The sequence below is a fragment of the Macaca nemestrina genome, chromosome 1, assembly GCF_043159975.1.
Source record: "Macaca nemestrina isolate mMacNem1 chromosome 1, mMacNem.hap1, whole genome shotgun sequence".
Lineage (NCBI taxonomy): Eukaryota > Metazoa > Chordata > Mammalia > Primates > Cercopithecidae > Macaca > Macaca nemestrina.
Window position 1 is genome coordinate 117,362,070 of NC_092125.1, and position 24,775 is coordinate 117,386,844.

Consider the following 24,775-nt stretch of genomic DNA (forward strand, 5'->3'; position numbering starts at 1 on the left):
AGGTGAGGTACAGTTAAGTGACCGCACAATGGAAGTTGTACTCTCTAGTGTCGATATGTCAGGCTTAAGTACAGTGCACTTTAAGATTCACAATGCTGTAATCCCAAAGAGAGAGAATATAGATAGCGCCTCTGGTTTTCTTTTTCTTTCTTTTTTTTCTTTTCTTTTTTTTTTTTTTTTTTTGACAGGTCTCACTCTGTCACCCAGGTTGGAGTGCAGTGGTATGATCTCGGCTCACTGCAACCTCTGCCTCCTGGATTCAAACGATTCTTGTGCCTCTTGAGTAGCTGAGATTACAGTCACATGCTACTATGCTCAGTTCATTTTTTTGTATTTTTAGAAGAGACAGGGTTTCACCATATTGGCCAGGCTGGTGTTGAACTCCTGACCTTGAATGATCTGCCCGCCTTGGCCTCCCAAAATGTTGGGATTACAGGGGTGAGCCACAGCTCCTGGCCTGCTCCTCTGATTTTCAAACACCGACACACATGTACTGCCCATTTGGCTTTTTCTCCATGACCAATGAAGAATGGCTATTAAAAAAAATAGCGGGTTATAAAACAGGATCTTTGAAGAAAGGTTAATTGGATTTAGAGTGGTAAGTACAGAAAAAAAAGAGATTAGTGGTGGTTCAATAAATACCTTCAGGTACATAAAAGTCCATTATCCTGGAAAATTACAGACAACTGTTTTCTATTTTATTTTCAAGCAGACCAATCTTTTTTTAAAAAATGATTTAAATTATAGGAAACTATTTAGGTTAGACACAAGGAAGAATTCATGACTATAAAATTATGATGAGTTATTAAGAATGTCTGGGCACTTGAGGAGGCCAAGGGCAAAGGATTGTTTGAGCCAAGGAGTTTGAGAACAGCTTGGGCAACAGCGAAACCTCATCTCTACAAAAAATTTAAAAATTAGCTGGGCATGGTGGCATGTGCCTGTAGTGCCAGCTACTTGGGACGGCTGGGAGGAGAGGATGGCTTGAGCCAGGGAGGTCAAGATTGCTGTGACTTCTACCTGCATGATTGCACCACTGCACTCCAGCCTGGGCAACAAGGTGAGATTCTGTCTCAAAATAAATGAATGAATGAATAAATAAATAAATAAAAATAAAGAATGCTTGGGATATCTGTTTCCCTGGAGACATATTAAGGGGTATTTTTCTCCCTTGAGTATGGGAGCAAAATATGTTAAACTCTTTCCCTGGAGTCAAAGACAGTTTAATGGCTGGGTGCGGTGGCTCACACCTATAATTCCAGCACTTTGGGAGGCTGAGGCAGGCGAATGACAAGGTCAGGATATCGAGACCATCCTGGGTAACACAGTGAAACCCCATCCCTACTAAAAATACAAAAAAATTGCCTGGGCGTGGTGGCGGGCACCTGTAGTCCCAGCTACTCGGGGGGCTGAGGTAGGAGAATGGCGTGAACCCGGGAGGCAGAGCTTACAGTGAGCTGAGATCGCGTCACTACACTCTAGCCTGGACGACAGAGCAAGACTCCGTCTGAAAACAAACAAACAAACAACAACAGTTTAATGAGTTCTGCCTCCTTCCCTAGCAGTCTCTTGATTCCTCTTCTGCCTTCCCATTGGTTTAATGAGAAGCTGAATTTGGGAGAATTTCCAGCAAATTTATTGAGAGAAAAAAACTAGTGTCCCAGTGATCTAAAAATTTTGGATGGACAAGCTGAGCAAGTATACATAAAAATAGACTAGGAAAGAATATGATGGGGCTTGATACACTGAAACAAGCTCAGTTTGGAAGAGTTGGGGCAGGTTCTTTCTGGTTATTTGATCTCTGGGCGTTTACAGGACAGTGGAGGTATTTTGTGAACCTGCTCCTTCATCTTCATTCCTCTTCCATTTGCCTTATTTTGGCCTCTATCAAGTTGTGCCTGAACAATTGCAGTAGCCTTCCTACTGTGGTTTTGCTCAAGACAGAATCCAACAGCAGGACACTGGCTGATGTTCCCTAGGGCACCTTTTGAGATCGGCCATCACTGATATCAAGAAAATCTGGCAGGGCCAGACACAGTGTCTCATGCTTGTAATTTATATATATATATAATATATTATATATATATAAAACAAGCATGTAATTATGTATATAATATATTATATTATGTATTATAATATATAGTATATAATATATACTATATAATTATATATTATATATAATATATACAATATAATATACATTATATATTATATAATGTATAATTTTTCATATATAGAATATATAATTTTTCATATATATGTGTGTATATATGTATGTGTGTGTATATATGAAAAATTAGCCTGCATAGTAGCACATGCCTGTTGTCTCAGCTATTCAGGAGGCTGAGGCAGGAGCCATGATCATGGCCCTGCACTCCAGCCTGGGTGACAGAAGGAAACTTTGTCTCCAAGAACAAACAAACAAAAAGAATACCTGGCACATTGCTCCTTTTGATTTACAAATGGTGCCTCCACCATTTCCCACCTATGTGCCAAAGGCTCCTTACACCTCATGGATGCCTTGGGACACAGCATGTGGCAGTCCAGCCTTCCTGTCCCTGGAGGTTCTGCAGAAGAGTTCATTTGGAGAAAAGTTTCTCCAGCTAATAGAGTTTTAAAACAGTCTAAGGAATTAAGGATGGCATGCAATTGGACTAAATGCCAGTTTTGGCTATTTAACATTCCTAAGGAGAAAAATGCATTTTTCCAACAAGTGTTTGTTAAGGTACACAACATCAGACCAAGGGTGCTAAAGGGCAGCAAAATAAGAAGATGCTGAGCCTGTCCTTGCAACATCTACTGGCCAACTGGATAAAGAAGATGTGTGGGATTCAACTGGAACAGGAAAGCAAGCTGTCCATCCTGGTCACATACATTAATGGGTTGCTGATGTGCACAGGCTCTGTACAAGGCACTGGGATACCAAGAAGACAATGATCCTACCCTCAGAGAACTGACTGTGATAGTGAAGACCTGTAAATTGAGCTGAAGAAAGATCAATAATGGCATGATCTCAGTGAGATTAAAGTGACCTTTCTTTAGAAAAATGAATCCTAAGCTGAGACCTGAAGAAGCTAACCAAGATGGAGGTCATTCCAGGCTTGGGGAACAAGGAATACAGAAGTCTAGAGAATAATGCTCAGTGACTTTTCCTTTACTCACCTTTCCATATAAGCACGTGGGCAGGAAGCAAAGGGAGTTGCACAAGGGACAAGAGAGCAGTTTTCAAAGGAGTACAGGTCTACCCAAGGGAGAATGAAAGGGATAGATTTGGAACCAGATTTTGGAGGGACTTTAACGCAAGGCTAAGGAGTCAGGTGGGCAGTGGTTATCTTTGATAAGGAGAATGACATGGGATCAGCTGTATCTGGTATCTTTGGAAAATTAAAGCAGTGGTGGGGTGGAGAATAGACTTTTTTCTTAAGTCAAAATCCAGCTGGAATTGTTCTTGACTATTTCCAATTAAATGTCCACTTCAGGAACTCTTCTAAAGTGTTATTTCAAGGCAACTGCTTCTTGGGTTAATGCTAGTTCCATTAATCCTGACCCCACTGTCACCCAGAAACCCTGAGCCAGACCTCAGCCAATGCAAAGGCTCTTCCTATGTCAGGATGACCTTCTCTGTGGGCCTCTTTGTTTCTTACAGGTTTTGATGAAGAAGGAAGCCTGTATGTTCTTAAGGGTGATCGCACAATAGAGTTTGATGGCGAGTTTGCAGCTGATGTCTTGGTGGAGTTCCTCTTGGATGTAAGCATGTATACACAGTGACACTGCATGGAGCTGCCTCTGTTCAAATATAGGGAGAGGCAGAACCCCAAAGAACAGACAAGCTGGAGAACCTGGCCTCGTCTGTGACAGGTTTTTCAGGATTCACAAAAAAACTAAGGAGCACCTATATTGCACTCTACCGGGAAGCTGATCTTTAAGTCACCCTAGAAACTGTCGGGAGCAATGTAGTAATACTATGCTAATTCTCTTACCAGTTATACATAGACATCTATTGAAATCTCCTTGGCTTTGCTCCACTGCTGCTGAAGAGGAGCTGGGGAATGTGGAGAGAGAGGGGGCTAAGCAGCCACCTGAAGAGAGAGGAGGGATGGGAGTACCAATCAGCCAGGTCACCCTGAGTTAGCTACCCTCAGAGCAACATAGAGAAGTGGCAGAGCTAAAGAGACCCCCAATATCACACTCATTTTCAGCCATGGACATAGCACACCCTCATATCCATATGCTCAGACAAACAGAGGAACAAACATTCTAAAAATATTTCATCCATAGATAAACTCACACTTTCAGTAACCACTGTGAAGTTCAATGCTTTGAACACACATTCTTGCACAGATAAAGAACCTAGTGTTCAGCATCCATGCCGATGATTCCTTATCTACCAGCCAGTACCCAGTGGTCTATCATTATTTCTCTACAGTGTCAAAAACCAGAGGGAAGGTCAGAAGTGGGTTGGAAGCTACCTCTTACCAAAAAAAGGTGCCATCTCATGACCCACCGTGCTTGGCCATCTCATTGACTCACACCCACAAGCCCTAAAAAAGTTGAGGGGGTGATAGAACAACTCTGGGACAGCATGGTTCTGCCCCAGCTTTATCAGCTACGAGGAGGCTTTTGGAAATAAGACTCTAACTGCTTCAAACAATAAACAATGTGATTGACTTACCTAAGTAGAAGGCTCCAGTTAGGGGAGACTTCAGACTTGATCAAATCCAGACACTGGCCCCATTTTTCTCTGTAAATCACAGATTAGTGTGTCTTCAGTATGTTGCCTGTGTCCTCAAGCTGACTATTCTCAAGTTAGCTATAAGAAGGCCAGCAGCAGGAACCAATACATCACGTTTCCTCATTCATATTTCATGATAGAAAAACAAATTTGTCTTCCCATTGCCCTTTTAAGAGTAAAGAACTTTTCCCAAAGCCTTCAGCAAATCTGTTCTAATTGGGCCAGTTATTTGCCCATTCCTGAATCAATAACTGGCAAGGGAAGTTATGAAATTCACCTAAATGTCCATCAGCAGATGAATGGATAAAGAAAATGTGGTATATGGCCGGGTGCAGTGGCTTATGCCTGTAATCCCAGCACTTTGAGAGGCCAAGGCAGGTGGATCACGAGGTCAGGAAATTGAGACCATCCTGTCTAACACGGTGAAACCCCGTCTCTACTAAAAATACAACAACAACAACAAAAAATTAGCCGGGTGTGGTGGTAGGCGCCTGTAGTCCCAGCTACTTGGGGGGCTGAGGCAGCAGACTGGCATGAACCCGGAAGGCGGAGCTTGCAGTGAGCCTAGATCGCAACACTGCACTCCAGCCTGGGTGACAGAGCAAAGCTCTGTCTCAAAAAAAAAAAAAAAAAAAAAAAAAAATGTGGTGTATATAAACACAAAGAAATACTAACTATACAGACAGAATTGGAGAACATTATGCTAAGTGAAATAAGCTAGGCACAGAAATACTAATACCACATGTTCTCACTTATTATATGTGGAATCTAGAACACAAGAACTCAAAGAAGCAGAGAGTAGTTACCAGAGGCTAGATGGGGGTGGGGGGTGGTGGGAATGGAGAGATGATGGTCAAAAGGTGCAAAGCCTCAATTAGATAAGAAGAATAAGATTTTCTTCTTTGGCATATATTGTACAGCATGGTAAATATAGTGAATAATATGCATTACACATTCCAAAATCACTAAAAGAGTAAATTTCAAATGTTCTCACCACAAAAAATGATGAGTATTTGAGGTGATGGATAAGTTAATTAGCTTGATTTAATTATTTCATGTATTTATAGGTCATCGCAACACTTTATATCCAATAAATACATACAATTATAATTTGTCAATCTACAATTAAAAATAAATGTTTTTTAAAACTGGCAAAAGGAATAGGTTGCCCCCACCAATCATCTCACTCTTTGAGTTAAGGTCTGTTTCTCAGAAGGTACTGCCGGTATGCTCACTGCGGGACTGTGGGGAGAATGGAATAGATATTTGAGGCACCAACCGCAAAGTCCGCTACAACTTCCCTCCAATGCACTCTGTTTCCCCAGTGAAGAAGGAAATCTCTTGTTTGAACATGTGTGTGTGTGTGTGTGTGTGTGTGTGTGTGCCATTTCAGCTAATTGAAGACCCAGTGGAGATCATCAGCAGCAAACTGGAAGTCCAAGCCTTCGAACGCATTGAGGACCACATCAAACTCATCGGCTTTTTCAAGAGCGAGGACTCAGAATGTAAGTTGCCTGCCAACCCCAGCCTATGAGTCTAAAAGCTAGATTCCAAACAAGATATGTCAGTTTACCCCAAAAGAGGATGGGTCTTCAGCATCTCTTTTGCTGGTAGAATGGTGGTTAGAATCCTTCCTGAGCCTAACACAGTGGAGTACATGTGCAAAAATTGTACAAAACAGTCAGGAGAGCTGAAAGAATATTAAGGTGGGGACAGGTTCTCTGGTTTTAAAGCAGACTGAGTGTTCTACAAAAGAGAGGAAAACCCTTCTCCACTTTTCCTGCCTACCCACCTCCCGGTCGGATTTTCCCCTACAATGGGACAAGCAATGGGCTGTCTCCTGGCCTTGGTAGCTCCTATGGTCACCAGCTGGAGAGCTTTGTAGTCAATTGGAAACCATGAGTGGAAAATTGGGGTAGGAATGGGCTTAGCAGCAGCTACAGAATGTGAAAAATCGCTGACCACCAAGGCTGCCTGTCGTAGTGCAGCCACACCCTTGGGCATATTCCCTTTGAAAGCTTTGTGACCAGGTTTTGGGTGGACACAGGACCTATGATAACATCACCACAGCCCGTATAGGGATGAGAGGGTGGTGGGGTGAGTCAGGAAGAGCAGGGAGAAGGGATCAGGAGGAGTAAGCACTTGAGTACTGTACATATTTAAAAACTGCTTTGGCAGCATGGCCCCAATGAGGTAGGCTTTTTTCTGGTATCTCAGCCTTGGAGAGAGGAAAAGCATTAGCGGGGGTGAGCATAACTCTGGTAGCATTCATACAAGTAGGAAGTGCAAATGTGGGCTGCTTATGACTATTCCTGGGAACCCCAAAATATTCTGAAATTGTTTGCAAACCCATTTCTTTAAACAGTCTGCCCACTAGCATCCTTAGTCACCTTATCAACAATGCTTTCATTTTCTGTCTCCCGTGTCCCAACTTAACCCTCTTTTCATTTGCTTCATTAAAACCTGCATTTACTGTGCTTAAAATGAAAGTGCTAGAGGGAGGTGGCTAACCAGGGAGATTTGCCCCAGTTCTTCTTTAGGCAATTTTATTTTAGTTCGTACATATCCATATCAGTCCTGACTACTCTGGGGTGCTTCTCCTGCCCCTTCCTTTTCAGTTCCTCTGTCTCAATTTGTTTCCATCTTTATATTCCTCTATCCTCTTCATCCATGTAGCTCAGGATGGCAGATAAGAGGGAAGCAAAACCAAGGTTAGGATAAAGAGCACACCTTTCAGTACCCTTGGCGTCTTCCCCCGCCTAGATGAATCGTCATAATAACACTATTTAATTAACACATTTCATATGCCAGGGCCTATGCTAGGATCTTATATGGATGCCTTAATTTCATTCTCACAACAAGCCTGTGAGGTGTTTATCTTTATTATCTGCATGTTAATGATGATGAAAGGATGGAACAGAAAGATGCAATTAACTTGCCCATTATCACATGGCTAGTACAGTGTACAAAGTAATATGAAATATATTACATATTGTATTATAAAAAAATTTCCAATTTTTTAAAAAAAATTTAAATGAGACTCTTATGCTTGCCTCAAGAATATAGCTTTTTTTTTGAGACCTAGTTTTGCTCTGTCACCCAGGCTGGAGTGCAGTGGCATGATCTTGGCTCACTGCAACCTCTGCCTCCCGGGTTCAAGTGATTCCCCTGCCTCAGCCTCCTGAGTAGCTGGGATTACAGGTGCCCACTACCATGCCTGGCTAATTTTAGTATTTTTAGTAGAGACGGGGTTTCACCATGTTGGCCAGGCTGGTCTCGAACTCATGACCTCAGGTGATCCACCAGCCTCGGCCTCCCAAAGTGCTGGGATTACAGGCGTGAGCCGCCGCGCCTGGCCCTGCTCTTTCTTTGACTGATGAGCATTCTTTTTTTGCCATTGGACATAATTCAGATAATTCCATCTCTAAAGTGTCCTTCAAGGGCACTTAGTTCAATCTGACAGCTATTGCTTTTCTTTTCATTGACAAACGTAATGTTCACATTTCTTATAATAATTTGAATGAATTTGAAAGGATTACAAATCCTAATTAAATTTTTATATCATCAATATTTCAAAATAATAATGAAGGTTTTCCTTAGGAATACACAGATATTGCTCTACTGATCTTAATAATCATTCTTAAAAGTTAATAAAATTGCTAGTGAATCATTTTAACCGCTTTTTAAGGTTGAATTTTTTTTTTAATTTATAGACTTTGTTAGTACATTACATATTTCACGTAGTCCTTGTAATTTTCAATTAAGTACATTTAGGCAGGTGTTTAGCAAGGTCTAGCCTTTTTTGAAACCAATAATGATTCCTCAAAATATTTTCAAAGTAAGTATAATTCATAGCATATTTTAAAATCTACTTTTTAGCTGATAGACTCTTTGTAAAATTCTTGCCCAGTTAACCCACTTCAGGATGAAAGAGTGGGGAGAGGTCTCCTGAACCCATTTCTTCACCAAAAGCTATAAAGAGAAGGAGTTGTACAGGTTTGAATGTTATTGGAGTCCCTTTTTAAAAATAACAACCTTTTTGTGGAATGCAGATTCACAGGCAAACCTTTATATGATGACCTTTTTCTCTGAAGAAATATTATTTGAATCTCAAGATTTTCAGAAAGAACTTGGTGTAAAGCCTTTACACCTCCTTGTCATTGTAGCTGCACTATCAATACTTGAACTTGGACATTCAAAATCTGACTTCAGAGTTTACACACTTAACTGTGTATTGAATTTATACACTACAACGTTTATACATTTAATTGTGTACACTTATCTTGCGCAGTGCTTTCAGAATCTATTTTGACAAGTTTATCTACTTCTCTGAATGTTTCATCCCCAACAACTTGGTTTGGTTCTTCTTTGTAAGACCGATGATATTTTTCCAAGCATTTCTGGTCAGCGTTTCTAACTGGTGCCATCAACCACACCCAGTTACTAAAATCTGTGACACTAATATCCAGTATGCACAACCCAACCCTGAGAGAGGGGGAAGAAAGGAGAGAAAATGCTAAGATAAGTTTGTAGTAAGCTGGAGGCTGGGAACTAAACGTTCAGGAGCCTATTCCAGAAGCCAAAAGAGTCATCAAAGAAAGTGGGAGGGGAGTCTGACTGGAAGGGACCAGGAACAGGTTGGTCAAGAGGCAGGGAAAGCCTAGACATGACCTGAGCTCCAACAGAGTAGAAGACAAGAGGAGGCTTCTTGGAAAGCAACTGCTGTTTGGCTGAGGCTAAAGGTCAAGCCACATTTTGAATCATCCATCTAGAGGTCACCTTGCTTCGTTCTTCGTCTTAAAGTGATGTCGACCAACTCTCCAAGAGAGGAAGGGAGGCTCCTGACACAGGCCTAAGCCATTCTTTCCATCAGGGTGAGAGTACATGGAGGGGAGGAGAAATTCATCAGGGACATGGGGATTGGAAAAGAGGGGACAGAGGATTCTGATAGAGCCCATTGCTGCTTTAGACACAGATGGCCTAGGTGTTGCTTTAGCCATTCTACTTCCTTACCTTCACTCCATTCATTCTTCAAATGCTCTCAGCTGGTTGGGCTCGGTGGCTCACACCTGTAATCCCAGCACTTTGGGAGGCCAAGATGGGTGTATCATGAGGTCAGGAGATCGAGACCATCCTGGCTAACACGGCGAAACCCCATCCCTACTAAAAAACACAAAAAATTAGCCAGGCGTGGTGGCAGGCGTCTCTAGTCCCAGCTACTTGGGAGGCTGAGGCAGGAGAATGGCGTGAATCCGGGAGGCAGAGCTTGCAGTGAGCCAAGACCATGCCACTGCCCTCCAGCCTGGGGGACAGAGGGAGACCCCACCTCAAAAAAAAAAATGCTCTCAGCCATCTTCTCCCCTCTACCCAATTCTCGACTCCAGCTATGAGGTTACAGGATATCTTTTCTGACTACCCACTTACTTTTATGAGGACAAGTTAGTGTGAGTGTGTATCAGTATGTGCAAGTATTCTCATGACTTTCCAACCCCCCTCTCACCTGTGCTTGCGGCACTCACCTCTGTGGTAACAACTATCACGCTGCCTTTTGATTCTTTAAAGGATTCATAGCCCTCGCGAGGCTGAGAGCTTTGGAAGATCAGTATCTTTGTCTTATTCATTTTGGGATCCTCTGAATTCACATTATTCTAGAAAAAAATTGATAGAATCTTAGTAAATTCTGCATTGTCTAACAGAGGCTTATACTTATGATGGTTAAGGGAAATGGAATTCCATGAAATGGAAAGAAGTTAATCTTATTAAGAATAAATCACAGGCTGATTGACTCTCAGGCTTACAGCATTTATTCATAACCACCACCACCACCACCACCACCACCACCACCACCACCACCACCACCACCATTACCATCACCCTCACAACTAAGGCTTGAGTACAAATCTCTTTCCCAAGTGACTCCCCAGATGGACCAAGGTACAGCACTCCCACACTCACCTGATCTCATACTGTCTCGGCCAGTGTAGACTCAAGCTTGGGACCATAGTCTATCAAGGGTTTAAGTTTAAGAAATCCTCTTGAAGCATCAGAATAAAGAAGAAAACTTTAAAATGAAAAAAGGGGAAGAAAACTAGAATTCAGCAACAGGGGTACTTCCATTAAGAAGTTTAAAATACTTCTGTGATGTCATTTGTGATTGAGGTTACTTTACACAGTGAGATGAATTTCCTTCTTACTTACAGCTCATTTATTCTGGCAAACTGCACTCTCTCTAGAGGGCGTGATTATAAGTAGCAGTGAGTTAGAGTGAAAGGCCTTTTTATTTCGGTTTGGAGTTTTACGTGCCTTCTTCTCTCTCTTGTCCTCCCGGTTCCCTCTGTTTCCTGCTTTCTACCTGCAGTTCATAAAAGTGTGGTGAAGGGGTCTTCTCTTGGGCGTTTGAATGCCAGTCAATTCCAACTCCTTGTGGGGAACTATGGGTTTAAATAATATTAAATAATACCTATCTAAATAATATCTACTAAATTGTTATCCCATCAGGATTAATTGACTTTCTACTCTCTACATCATTTAAAAAGAAGATTCTTCAGTGTGCATCTTGAAAATCTCTCTCCCTTCATCTTTATTTTTCCCCTTAGACTACAAAGCTTTTGAAGAAGCAGCTGAACACTTCCAGCCTTACATCAAATTCTTTGCCACCTTTGACAAAGGGGTAAGTAGCTACGAAACCCCAATGTGAACAGTTTTGTAGGCATGAAGAATTAAAGTTTGAACTTGCCACCACTCTGTCTTTTCTTGTAGCAACATTAACTATCCTCCCTTGCCTCTTTCTCTAGAGGGTTAAGAAGCCTTAGTTGTGAGGGTGATGGTAATGGTGGTGGTGGTGGTGGTGGTGGTTATGAATAAATGCTGTAAGCCTGAGAGTCAATCAGCCTGTGATTTATTCTTAATAAGATCACTAAATCACTATTGGATTTAAGATGAGTACAAAGATGACTAATTCAGAGGATGTAAGAATATTTTAAAAAACATCCAAGGAAAAGTGATGGCCCACACTTATCTTCTCATACACTGAGATGGGAAATGTGTGGGCCCAGAGTGTGCCAGCCCACTCAGTCACTGCTTCCTTTTTCCTTAGCGGGTATCCTCTCCCTTCCTGGGGTTACATACTTCCCTTTCTACTGGGTCAGGATGGGGAGTAGAATGGGAACTCCTCTGTGATGAGTTCAAGCAAGTGGTCTGTAAAATACAAGAAGAAGCCAGTGAGCTGGAGCAGGGAAGGGGCATGGTGGGATGAGACTGCGTTCAGTTCTTGTATACGATGAACCACTTCTGTGGAAGTGGCCCTGTCTTCAAGCCTATGATCCAGAAGAGTGATCTATAATCCAAGTATTATAATCTAAACTTGAAGAATGTTTATCCTAATTAGTTGTATTACAGTTGGGAAGGATCTCGAGCAAGAATATTTTAAAACTATCATGTATTAAGTGTCTGTTATGGGCCAGGTGCTCACACCTGTAATCCCAACACTTTGGGAGGCTGAGGGGCATGGATTGCATGAGCCTTGGAGTTGGAGACCAGCCTGGGCAACATAGTGAGACCCCCATCTCTACAAAAAATACAAAAATTAGCTGGGTGTGGTGGCACACACTTGTAGTTCCAACTACTTGGGAGGCTGAGCTGGGAGGATCACTTGAGCCCAAGAGGTTGAAGCTGCAGTGAGCTGTGATCATACCATTGCACTCCAACCTGGGCAATGGAGTGAGATCCTCTTTCAAAAAATAAGAATATAAAAAATAATAAATTCAAAAAAATTTTATGTGCCAGAGTCTGTGCTAAAAAATGTCTTTGTGCCAGAGTGTGTGCTAAGAAGTTAACATGGATTTTCTTACTTCATCCTCTCAACACTCACATAAGGGAGGAATTAGTATCCTCATTCTACAGAGGATGAAACTGAGGTGCTGAAAGATTAGGTGATTTTTTCATGGTCATGTAGTTACTGAGTTGAGAAGCTTGCTATATTCTCAGACCAGCCTGACTTCAAAGTCAGTGCTCTGTCCTACTTTACTCCAGAGAAAGAAGCAATATATGCAAACTGCGTGACTGGTGTTTGGCACACAGGAAGCATTCGGTAATAGTTAGCCAGCTATGAGCACCATTGTTTATAAGAAGGCAGTCATCTAGGCCCAGGAAGTGGGAGGCTTGGATAGGATATTAGTAGAGAAAGGGAGGAACAGAGAAGCCGAAACTGAATCCATTACTGACATATGGTTCTGATGGAACATTTGGTTCTGATGGACTAGGTGTGGCTAAAGTGGCTCCTGGGTAAGAATCCAGCTGAAAGGAAGAGAGAGGCAGGCCAATTAATTTGGCCAAGCAACAAAGCCTTAGTTTTTAGAGGGGTGGTTCAATGTTGAGCTCAGCGTAGTATCTGTTTATAGAAGTGCCTCCTAGTGCAACTGTATAGCTTCTTGCCTGTGGCCCATGAAAAAGGTGAGGTCAGGCTATCATTAAAAATTCAGAGAGATGCTTTATTAAAACTCTGTAGGACACTGAGTCATAAGTTCCAGCGTTCACGTAGCCTTGTTGGATTTCAGAACATTTAAAAAGACAAAGGCACACAGAGCGGAGAGCACTGAGAGGACTCTGACACCATTTGGTGCTTAAGAACTTGCACCCGTCAGTTGGGGTGGAAAGGGTGTCCAAGGGGAGATGGTGGGGTTCAGAAGGCATGACTGCACCCAGTAGAGCCTCAGTGGTGTCCAGCAGGGAGTGCTAGGACAGAAGAGGGGAAAAGTAATAAATGTGAAGTGGCTGAAAGGAGCTGTTTGTACAACACACCCTAGGGAATCTCAGAGAGACCGGGAGGTGCTTTGTTAAGGTCAGAAACCAGGAGAGTCAAGGGACAAGAAAGCACTAATGCAGTTACAAAAATGCAAAAAACAACCGGCACTAGCAAAAGTGGATGTAACAAGAAGATCTGGCCATTGATGAGGTGATGAGAGAAGGCCTCAAAATAACTTAAGATAGCAAGTCTTGGCATCAAGACAGCAAAAATTATGAAGCTACTGAAAACATTAGGAAATCTAGGAAGAAGAATCTATTGAGGAACATGAGATGGGGTTATGAATTCTATTTTCTAAAAGTTGGGGAAACATTCAACTGGAAATGTCTTTAATTAATTCAGTCATTCATTCACTCAACAAGTATTTATTGAGTGCCCTTTACGTGCCAGGCACTCTTCTCAGTGCCAGGGACACAACATTGAGCAAAGCAGATTCCTGCCCTTTAGAATTTAAGGTTTAGTGTGGGAAAGAGAAGATGGAAAGACAGAAAATTAAAAAGTAAACAAACCAATAAATACATCATGTGAGTTGCAGGACCGTAAAGAGGGTGAGATGTCATGGCTGCTGATGTAAATTTGGAGGTCAGTAGTTCCCAACCACTATCCATATTAGTATCCTCTGACAAGCTTTTAAAACCATTAGTCTCTGGGTCCTGGCCCTGGAAATTTTAATTTTTTAGGGTTGTGGCAGTGTCTGGGAATCTGCATTTTTGAAAGCCTCCCAAGGAATTATAAAGGGTGTTCAGGTTTGGGACCAGTACTGATCTATTGATACTAATCCTAAATCAAGCCACAGGAAGGCGCAACCTCTCTGAAGAAGCAGTTAGAACAAGAAAGTGTCAGAGGGCCAAGGATGGTTCCACTCTGCTGTACCTCACAGCCTGAAAAATATCAGTTCTTATAATCCCACATCCCCTCCCACTGACCTGTTCCTTTCTCTGTCTGAGTGAACAATGAGATGAAAAATCACTTTCTTTTTAAAATCACACTGGAGCCAAAGGGAGCTGTGACTAAACAAAGTTAGTGGAGAAGATAGATGTTGGGAAGTCCTAAATTTAGTAATGGCAAAAACCATTACTTTTGGCAAAAACTGTGACTACTTTTGCACCAACCTAATACTTGAGTTGGTTTCATTGGCAACAACCAAACTGACTTGCGAACTGGAGGAAAAATGACCTGTATCAAAATTCATACACATGCACATGTCAGAAAATCAGCGTTGTACTTTGTAGTTTTCTTATCTTTGTTAAATCCATTCCAACTAGTTAACAAATAAAAGCATGAAAGAATTCATTTTATGGACCTATTTGGTTCTTAATAATATAATTCATTCTTATATAATGGTAATACCCATGAACCAGATCTCCTCCTGGAATAATGCCTTGGATTCAGTAGGCCCCACTAAATACTTACTGAATAAATGAATGAATAAAAGCTTCAACCAATCAAATCCCCTTCAGTCCTTACCATCCAAGACAGGAATAATAAGAATGAAAGAGGGGGTCAGGTGAGGTGACTCATGCCTGTAATCCCAGCACTTTGGGAGGCTGAGGGGGGAGGTGGATCACCTGAGGTCAGTAGTTCAAGATCAGCCTGGCCAACGTGGCAAAAACCCATCTTTACTAAAAACACAAAAATTAGCCGGGTGTGGTGGCCTGTGCCTGTAATCCCAGCTACTCGGGAGGCTGAGGCAGGAGAATCACTTGAACCTGGGAGGTGGAGGTTGCAGTGAGCCTGATACTGTGCCATTGCTCTCCAGCCTGGGCAACAAGAGCAAAACCCCATCTCAAAAAAAAAAAAAAAAAAAAAAGAAAAAGAAAAAGAAAAAGAAAAAAGAAAAAAAAATGAAAGAGAGGAATTCTCTGAGATACAAGATGAGGGCACTCCATGATGGTGGTAGGGAGACAGGGAGGAGATCCCTGGGAAATTTTACTCAGCATTTCCAAGACTTAAATTAAGGATGCGACAATCCAATTTTTACATTCATAGACAGCACTGTGGCCCCAGACACTGGCATTCAAGGACTGGAGACTACCACCACCACCGGGTGGGTTTGACTTCTGGCTCTGCTCCCTCCAGATATATGATCCTGACAAATCTCTTACGCAAATTGTGCCTCAGGTTCATCATTTGTAAAATAAATATAATAATCATTCTTACCACATACAATCCAAGTGAGAATTAAACAAAGAATCAACCTAAAACACCTGGCAGCAGTGCCTGGCACATGATAAGCACTCCGTATGTTTGTTATTATTACTGTTTTCATTCTGATCACTTCTCCTTTCATGGAAACAGTCCTCTGATTCCTAGGATATATAGTAAGCGAACTCAGAAAACCAGAATTCAATGTCATTTTCTAGCCTACTTTGGTTCCCTGCTTCATCAGCCCCTCATCTATATCACCCCCCCACCCCTGAGAAGATGGAAAAGCACTTAGGAAAAACTCCACGTCTCCCTCTCTTAAAATTAACCTGTCAACAAAAAAGAAAACATGGCCTGTTTCCTTTATCTCTGAGTAGGATGCTGGAATTTCTTTCCCTTAAGTACTATATAAAATGCCTTTCGGAATATAGTGACCTGGAATTAATAGCAATTGATGACAAAAACCATATGGATATCAGTGTTTCCTCAGAATGGACCTCCTTGTGTAAGAGCTTATGTAATACCCAGCTCCTCCTCTTCCCCAGTTAGTTGCAGCCAGCCTGGGTCACGGCACCATGGGTTACCCCCACAGCGCATCAGCTCTTAGGCAGTTCCTCTTCAGCTTCAAGAGAACCACTGTTTATCCCTGTGCTTTCTTGAACCACAGCTCTGAACTAGAAAAGAATGGCATTTGGTTTTCTATAGAGCGTTGCACATTCCAGGCCTCTCAAATCATTTCACAAACAGAGGTCCCGAGTTCGGCAGCTGTGCAGGCAAACAGCAACCATTCTGCCTTGACAACACACTGAACATGTGGCTGCTTTAATCCAGAGAGAAAACGTCTTCCAGGCTATGGGCTGGCTCTCCGAGCTCCTTATCTGTTGTAAGATGAGCAAACCATCCTGGCTTACTGGGGTCTGTCCAAGTTTTAGTACTGAAAGTCCTGCATCCCAGGAAGCCCTTCCACCCAGAGCAAAGCAAGATGGTCAGTCACCTCATGACTGCTGACAAACCGGGCAGCTCCCAAAGTCTGACAAACCACAAAGCAAGCTGGGTACTGAGAGATTTAACTGTAGGGCCAGCACTTCAACCTAAATAACAATCAGGGTTATGAGCAAATCAAAGACAGGCTAATGAGTTGGGTTCTGATTCTGAGTACCTATATGCCTTAAGGATCTCCATCAATTGCCTGTTTTATCAACATTGGTTCCATTAAAACCACACAACCCAGGATAGTAAATATGTTCCATTGGCATTTGCTTCCCATCCAGCCCTGACAAATGCAGTAGAGTGACGGTGATTGTAGAATTAAACTTCCCACTTCTCATCTCAACTGCTCCCTGCCCCAGCCTGACCCTCATTTGCTAGATAAGTCTTTTTCCTTCCTATCTCTCCTTCTTTGATCACAAAAGAAGATTGGGCTAGCCAGGACTTGGGTGATGAGTTCCTATCACTTCAACATTGAAGTTAAAACTGTACATTTGTTTTTATGTCTTTGCCAGAAAACATACACACTTGTCTTAGATGGACAACACATTGCTATTCTAGACTAGCATCCAAATAAACTTTGTCTTATTTCTAATGGTTACAGGTTGCAAAGAAATTATCTTTGAAGATGAATGAGGTTGACTTCTATGAGCCATTTATGGATGAGCCCATTGCCATCCCCAACAAACCTTACACAGAAGAGGAGATTGTAGAGTTTGTGAAGGAACACCAAAGGTGCCTGAGATAGCATGCGGGGGCTGGGAGCCTGGGATCTGGGGAATGGAGAGGAGCCTCTCTGTGCTACCATTTCAGACCCGCCAAGAGCAACAACCTAGTTAGTACCCCAGGAGTACAGAACTCAGTAGTATGGCTTTGTTGATCAGTGATGACTAGCAGGGATATGATTACTTTTGAATGTAAGTCTGCACCTGCAAGCAGGGTTTGATAAATCCCTCAGTCAGCAAATCCCCTCAAAGCCAGGGCAAGATATAAATAAAATTCTGTACTAGAAATGATAGCAATTTACTGAAAGTTCCTGTATACCAATAACCATGCCCAGTGTTTTAGGGAAACTATTTTATCTAATCTCCAACCTTACTGGGTAATTATTATTCCAATTTTACAGATCAAGAAATTGGACTCAATAGTTAAGTAACTTAGCCAAAGATGAACACTCTGTGCATAGGACTTCTGGGAGAGGAATGCTTGATACCACTTAGTGTAGCTCTAGCATGAATCAGCAAATCTTTTCTGTAAAGAACAAAATGGTAAATCTTCCAGGTTCTGTGGGTCAGATGGCGTCTGTTGCAACTACTTAACTCTGTGGCTGTGGCATGAAAGCAGCCATGGATCATGTATAAACAAATGGGTGTGGCTGTGTCCCAGTCAAAGTTTATTTAGGAAAATAGGAGGCCCTGGCTGGATTTGTCCCACCAGCTGTAGTCTTCTGACCCCTGCTCTTGAGGTAGGGATGATATGGGAAAAAGGAACATGGTAGTGCGCTCACTGGCTTGTCCATCTATCCTACCTGACATGTGCACGTGTGTGTTCATTTTACCTGGAGGACTGTGATCCCCCTCGCCTGGACAGTCCTAGTTCCTTCAGGAAGGCAGTACTTGGAGGAACAAATATTAGTATGTCCAGCACTATTTGCCAATATTCAAAAAGAAATGAAACTATGAGCAAAATATAGATCTGCTCTATATTTTGTCTGCTCCCCTAAATATCCCTAAAGGACTTTCAATGGATACCCCAGATGATAAAACAAAGGCAGTTTTAACCTACAAAATCCGAGATTTCCTGTTTTCCCCCTCAGGTTTCTCATTCCAGGCCTGCTGTGGGCTCTCCGGAGTGTTGGCTACCTGTGAGGAGGGAAATGGCATCTTGCCCTGGGAGTGAGCTGACCCTGTGCCCTCTGACCCATTGTTTGTAACAGACTTTATAATCCTTGGATCAGTGGGTCTATGAAAAGGCTGAGTGGCTTAGGCCCAGCTCGCTGCCTGACACAGCAGAGTAGAGCTGGTCTGTTTCCTTAGGAGATAAGTGGGTCTTTAGGGTTCTCCATGCCTTAAAGGAACCAGCATCTCATTTTACATTTCAAGATGCTGTGGCTGCTGTATCTGCCACAGTGACCCCTACTCAAGGAAGCCCTTTTTTTTTTTCCAGACCCACTCTACGTCGCCTGCGCCCAGAAGAAATGTTTGAAACATGGGTAAGAAAGAGGCAAATTCTCTTTGCCTTGTAGAGATGAGTATAGTCCCCAAGAGCAGTGCTTCTTAGATTAAGTCCCTAAACTCAAACCAAGCTTTATTTGGCTGAGGTGGATGTCTAGGTGAGTATTTGAAACATGGACAGTTTGGGTACGAGGGCTCATAACTGTAATCCCAGCACTTTGGGAGGTTGGGGTAGGGGATCACTTGAGTTCAGGTGTCCAAGAGCAGCCTGGGCAACATAGCAAAACCCTATCTATCTCTACAAAATATACAAAAAGTAACCGAGCATGGTGGCACGTGCCTGGAGTTACAGCTACTTGGGAGGCTGAGGCAGGAGAATTGCTTGAGCCTGGGAGGTCAAGGCTGCAGTGAATTGTGATCATGGTGCTGCACTCCAGCCTGGGCAACAGAGCGAGACACTCTTTTAAACAAAACAAAACAAAACAAAAAACAAAACAAGACAAAAACATGGACAACATCATGCTCAATTAAAACACAGTTCTTGATGGATCAATCTAAGCCTCTTTGGTACTACTCACTAGGCAAAATCGCTCTTAGTTCATTTCCCACAGTGACTATAGCTTCTGTTCATTGACCACCAGAGCCGCAGAGTAACACAGCGGAAGGGACTCAGGCTACAAAGTCATAGAGACTTGGGTTCAGGTCCAGAATCTGCCACCTAGTAGCTTTGTGTCCTACGTCAAGTCATGTGGCCTTTCTGAGCTCTTCTAAATTTCCTTATCCAGAGTTGGGACTTTTTATAAGGATGAATGATATGAAGAGTTCAGAATATGGTAGCTGTTTTTAAAAATATCAACTGAAGGTACTGGCAAGCAGCTGAGCCAACTTGTCCTCTAGGTCTGTGTCATGGATAATATGTCAGGCAGCTCAAATAGTGTTAGATGGAGGGCCTTGGAGATAAACCCCCAACCCACACCTCAACTTTGTACAGAATTTCATAAATAACAAAGGCTGTGGAGCATTTTTCAAAGCGTTTCATGCATCCTTTTATTTGGATCTTCCAATAGCTCTAGAAAGTGATGTAGAAGTAGTATTATTAATTAGTTGGTCATAGGGGGCACACCTGTAGTCCCAGCTAGTTGGAAAGTTGAGGTGGGAGAATTGTTTGAGCACAGGAGCTTGAGGCTTCAGTGGGCCATGATAATGCCACTGCACTCCAGCCTGGGCAACACAGCAAGATTCTGTCCCCCCAAACAAACAAAAACCAAGTACTATTTCAGCCCCATCTTACATAGTCAGAAACTGGTGCTCATACAGATTAATCACTAAAGGACACATAACTAATAACCATTAGTTGTTGGAACTTAAATACAGGCCATCTGGAGCCAAACCTGGTGTTCTCTGCAGAATGCCTCCCCAGAGTGACTATATCCCCACAAGGGGCCATTTGGGGTGAGGGATGGGGAGGAGGAGAGATGAATTAACACGGAAGTATTTATCTATTTAATTCTTTGAAGTGATGGATGAACAGAACCAGGGAGTAACTTGACATTGTTTTACTGGTCTGTAACTTACTTGGATGTTTGAAGGTAAAGCAAACATTTCACAAGATACCAAAGGGTAAATAATACAATCCAGAGGAGTGGACTATTTAATAACAACTCAGCACAATAGAAACAAACTTTCCTAACATTTAAAGCTTTCAAAGATATTAAAACAGTCTTATCGCTAGGCATAGTGACTCACGCCTGTAATCTCAGCACTTTGGGAGGCCAAGGTGGGCAGATCACTTGACGTCAGGAGTTCGAGACCAGCCTGGCCAACATGGTGAAACCCCATTCCTACCAAAAAATACAAAAATTAACTGAGTGTGGTGGCAGGCGCCTGTAGTCCCAGCTACTTGGGAGGCCGACGTAAGAGAATCACTTTCACCTGGGAGGCAGAGGTTGCAGTTAGCTGTGATTGCACCACTGCACTCCAGCCTGGGCAACAGAGTGAGACCCTGTCTCAAAAAAAGAGTCTTATTAATATATTTTAAAATGGTAATAGCTAAAAGGTATAATAGTGCTTTAAAATAATATATATTTTTTAAAAATCGTTTTTACTTTTTACCCTAAAATAATTTCAGATGTACAAAAGTAGTGCAAAGAACTTCATTATCTCTTCACCCAGATCTCCCAAATGTTAACATTTTACGATGCCTTCTATCTACGCAGATACATAGAGAGATAGATGATAGATAGATAGACAGAGAGAGAGAGAGAGAGAGAGAGAGAGAAAGAGAGAGAGAGAGAGTTATCAAAATCAGGAAATTAACACTGATATAATAAGTCTACTACCATTATTCAGATTGGCCAGTTGTCCCACCAATGTCCTTTACTGCAAAAGAAAAACATCTCTGTTTCCTGGCCCAGGATCCAATCCAGGATCCCACACTTGCATTTGCCTATGTTTCTTTTTCTTTTTCTTTTCTTTTTCTTTTTTTTGAGACAGATTCTCCCTCTGTCACCCAGGCTGGAGTACAGTGGCTCCATCTTGGCTCACTGCAGCCTCTGCCTCCCAGGTTCATGTGATTCTCCTCCCTCAGCCTCCCAAGTAGCTGGGATTACAGGTGCACACCACCATGCCTGGCTAATTTTTGTGTTTTTAGTAGAGACAGGGTTTCACCATGTTGGTCAGGCTGGTCTTGAACTGCTGACCTCAGGTGATCCTCCCTCCTCGGCCTCCCAAAGTGCTGGGATTACAGGCATGAGCCACCACGCCTGGCCTGCTTATGCTTCTTTAGTCACCTTTAATTTGGAACAGGGTCTTGGTCTTTGTCTTTCATGACACAAAATACCACTTTAAATTGAGAGTCATTATTGATGTTCTCTTCCGCTATGGCTTTATCTTCAGTTTTTTTCTTTTTATTGTCTTTATTCCTAAGAGGCACATCTCCATTACCTAGGTTCTAGGAAGGGAGGGAATATAAAACCATGGACCCCTTCTCCCAGGTCTTTCCTTCCTGTCACAGCAGTATCACACCCAAGACCATGGTGTTTTGTAGATGGGGAGCCTCTGTCCTCACATATCCCACACTGCTGCAGAAATACTCCCTGTTGACACATTAGAGGCAGATGTTCAGACAGGAAGTTCAGTGTCTGGTTTCATTGGAACTCACTCTCTCCTTTCTTTTCATTTAATGAATAAGATAAAATACAGCCTTTTGCAATAATATAAAATAATGGTGATGGCTCATATTTTCCACATTAGTGAATATTGAATTGTTCTCTACTTGGGGAAGGGCAGTGCATTGAATTTAACCAGGTAGAGAAAAGGGCAACTGAAATGGTTTATTCCTTCCCTCCCCATTCTGGAAAAGCCTCATGACTTACCCAGGAGCCCTAACCAGACCTAGTCAGCCCCTCATTCAAGTCTCCAACTAGAGAGGGAAGGCAGGACAGGCCCTTCCAGTGTCACCTTTGTTTCCTTGAAAGGGAGAAACAGAAATCAGTGCATCCAAAGGACCTCTGAGGAGCCACTTTCCATACCTCCTCCTCTACCTGTGCCCCCTGGCAGGTCACTGCTCTGAAGAGTGGCATCTCTGTGGGCCACATGGCCACAGCAACTTAAACCACAGATGTGGCTGTGGAAAGTGACCAGCTAGTGAACTTCAAAGTCTTTGTCTTTGGCCAGGCAACGTGGCTCATGTCTGTAGTCCCAGCACTTTGGGAGGCTGAGGTGGGCAAATCGCTTGAGTCAAGGAATTCAAGACCAGCCTGGGCAACACAGCAAAACTCCGTCTCTGCAAAAAATACAAAAATTAGCTGGGTGAGGTGGTGCGTGCCAATAATCCCAGCTACTTGAGAGGCTGAGGCAGGAGGATCCCTTGAGCCTGGGAGGCAGAGGCTGCTGTGAGCCGAGATGTGCCATTGCACTCCAACCTGGGAAACAGAGTGAAACCCCATTTCGAAAGAAAAAGAAAAGTCTTTATCTTCAACATCCACTTCCCCAGACACTGAGAAGTATTTAAATAAGATGGGAAAGCCAGCTAGGACTAAAACAACTATTGATCTTTCTCTCTCTCTTAATTGTGCAGGTTTTTAAGATGCAGGCCATAGAAAACACATCACATATGATTACTAAAGAAACTGGTGCCTGGTAATATTTGCTGTGTGTACCTTGGAAAGCTATTTATTTATTTTAAATACTCAAAGAATGTCAAGCTGTCAAAAAGAGACCCAGTGCTGATCTGTCATTCCCCCTGGAGACCTCACCCTCCATCTAGCCAAGTGGCCCGCTAGAGTCCTGGGGAACTGCCCACAGGGAAGGAGAGTCAGCAGTTTCTTCTAAAAGAAGCTTCCCTCTATTGCAACAGCAAAATACTTTCAAGATGGGGTCAGAGACCCCCAGACAGGCATCTAGGTCACTCCATTGCACCTTAAATAGGGAGCCTGCTTATTTTAACCACATTTTTTCTTTGCATCTCTTCATTCAACATGAGAACAAATATTCAACAGAGACTGGAAGGAAACTGAGTAAAATATTAAGTGGTGATGTATGCGGTTGGTAGGTAATTGATACACATAGTTTCTTCTTGGTATACCTAATATTTTCTAATTTAATTTTCTTCAGTGAGTAAGGTTTTTTTTTTTTTTTTTTTTTTTTTTGAGATGGAGTCTTGCTCTGTCGCCCAGGCTGGAGTGCAGTGGCGCGATCGCAGCTCACTGCAAGCTCCGTCTCCTGGGTTCATGCCATCCTCCTGCCTCAGCCTCCCGTGTAGCTGGGACTACAGGCGCCTACCACCGCACCCGGCTAATTTTTTGTATTTTTAGTAGAGATGAGGTTTCACCGTGTTAGCCAGGATGGTCTCAATCTCCTGACCTCGTGATCTGCCCGTCTCGGCCTCCCAAAGTGCTGGGATTACAGGCGTGAGCCACCTCGCCCGGCCTCAGTGAGTAAGGTTTTTATTGCCATACTCCTTTTTTGAGTCTAGGCATTAAAAAGAACCCCTGTGCTAAGCAATGAGGTTATAAAAATGAACATTGCTGTCCTGTCCTTAGGAGCTCAGGTTGAGTAGATGAAACAGTCTCAAGACATATAACGCCAACCCAGTACGCTCACTGCTGCAACAGAGGGACATACAAAGTGCTGGGGGATCCAAAGGAAGGGATTCACTGAAGTTACTCCAAAATCTCCAGTTCTTTGGGAAATCTTGCACTCAGTTACTTTACATGCAGGCCTCTTTCCAGCCTCTTTCAACTTAAGAGCCATTGATCCAAGTTTGCAACATCTTCTGCAAACCCTGCAGGGGGCAATAAATTCATGGAGCCTGTTCTGCTGGTGGTGGTGAGAAAGAAAGAGTACAGGTTCTGTGGTGTGAATGTTTGTGTCCCCCCACAAATTCATACATTGGAAGCATAGCCCCCAAGGTAAGGGTGTGAGGAGATGGGGCCTTTGGGACGTGATTAGGTTTTGAGGGCTCAACCCTCATGTTGGGATTAGTGCCCTGATTAAAGAGGCCCCAGAGAGCTAGCTGGTCCCTTCCACTGTGAGGATACAGCATGAAGATAGGCAGTGTTTCTGAGACAGAAAGCAGGCCTCGCCGGACACCGAATCTGCCAGTGCCTTGACTTCCCCGCCTCCATAACAGTGAGAAATACATTTCTGTGGTTTATAAGCTACCCAGTTTTTGATATGTTGTTACAGCAGCTTGAATGGACCAAGACAGTGGGCTTTGGGGCCAGACAGAATTGGCTTGAATCCCCCTTCTGTCACTAGTAGTTCTGTGGCCTTAGGTAAGTCACTTCGATTCTTCAAGCATTCAATAAGAGTAAGTCTTTCTTAGGAGATTTTGAGATAATGTTCTTACAAAGTAAGTACGGAAAAAATAGCAAATAGCAGATATTGTTGCCACTTTAATAATTGTTATTTTAAGGCATAATCCCTTCTTTC

At 42.7% G+C, this 24,775-nt stretch overlaps 1 protein-coding gene across 1 annotated transcript in view; it reads left to right on the forward strand.

Annotated features, from left to right (window-relative positions):
- The window catches only part of LOC105479135 (calsequestrin 2), a 69,627-nt gene that overhangs the window by 24,923 nt on the left and 19,929 nt on the right, over window positions 1-24,775 (forward strand). The window contains exons 3-7 of the mRNA XM_011736946.2: window positions 3,647-3,747; window positions 6,126-6,237; window positions 11,329-11,402; window positions 17,272-17,402; window positions 18,834-18,879. Coding sequence (XP_011735248.2) covers window positions 3,647-3,747; window positions 6,126-6,237; window positions 11,329-11,402; window positions 17,272-17,402; window positions 18,834-18,879 — 464 coding nt within the window. The remainder of the gene's footprint in view (window positions 1-3,646; window positions 3,748-6,125; window positions 6,238-11,328; window positions 11,403-17,271; window positions 17,403-18,833; window positions 18,880-24,775) is intronic.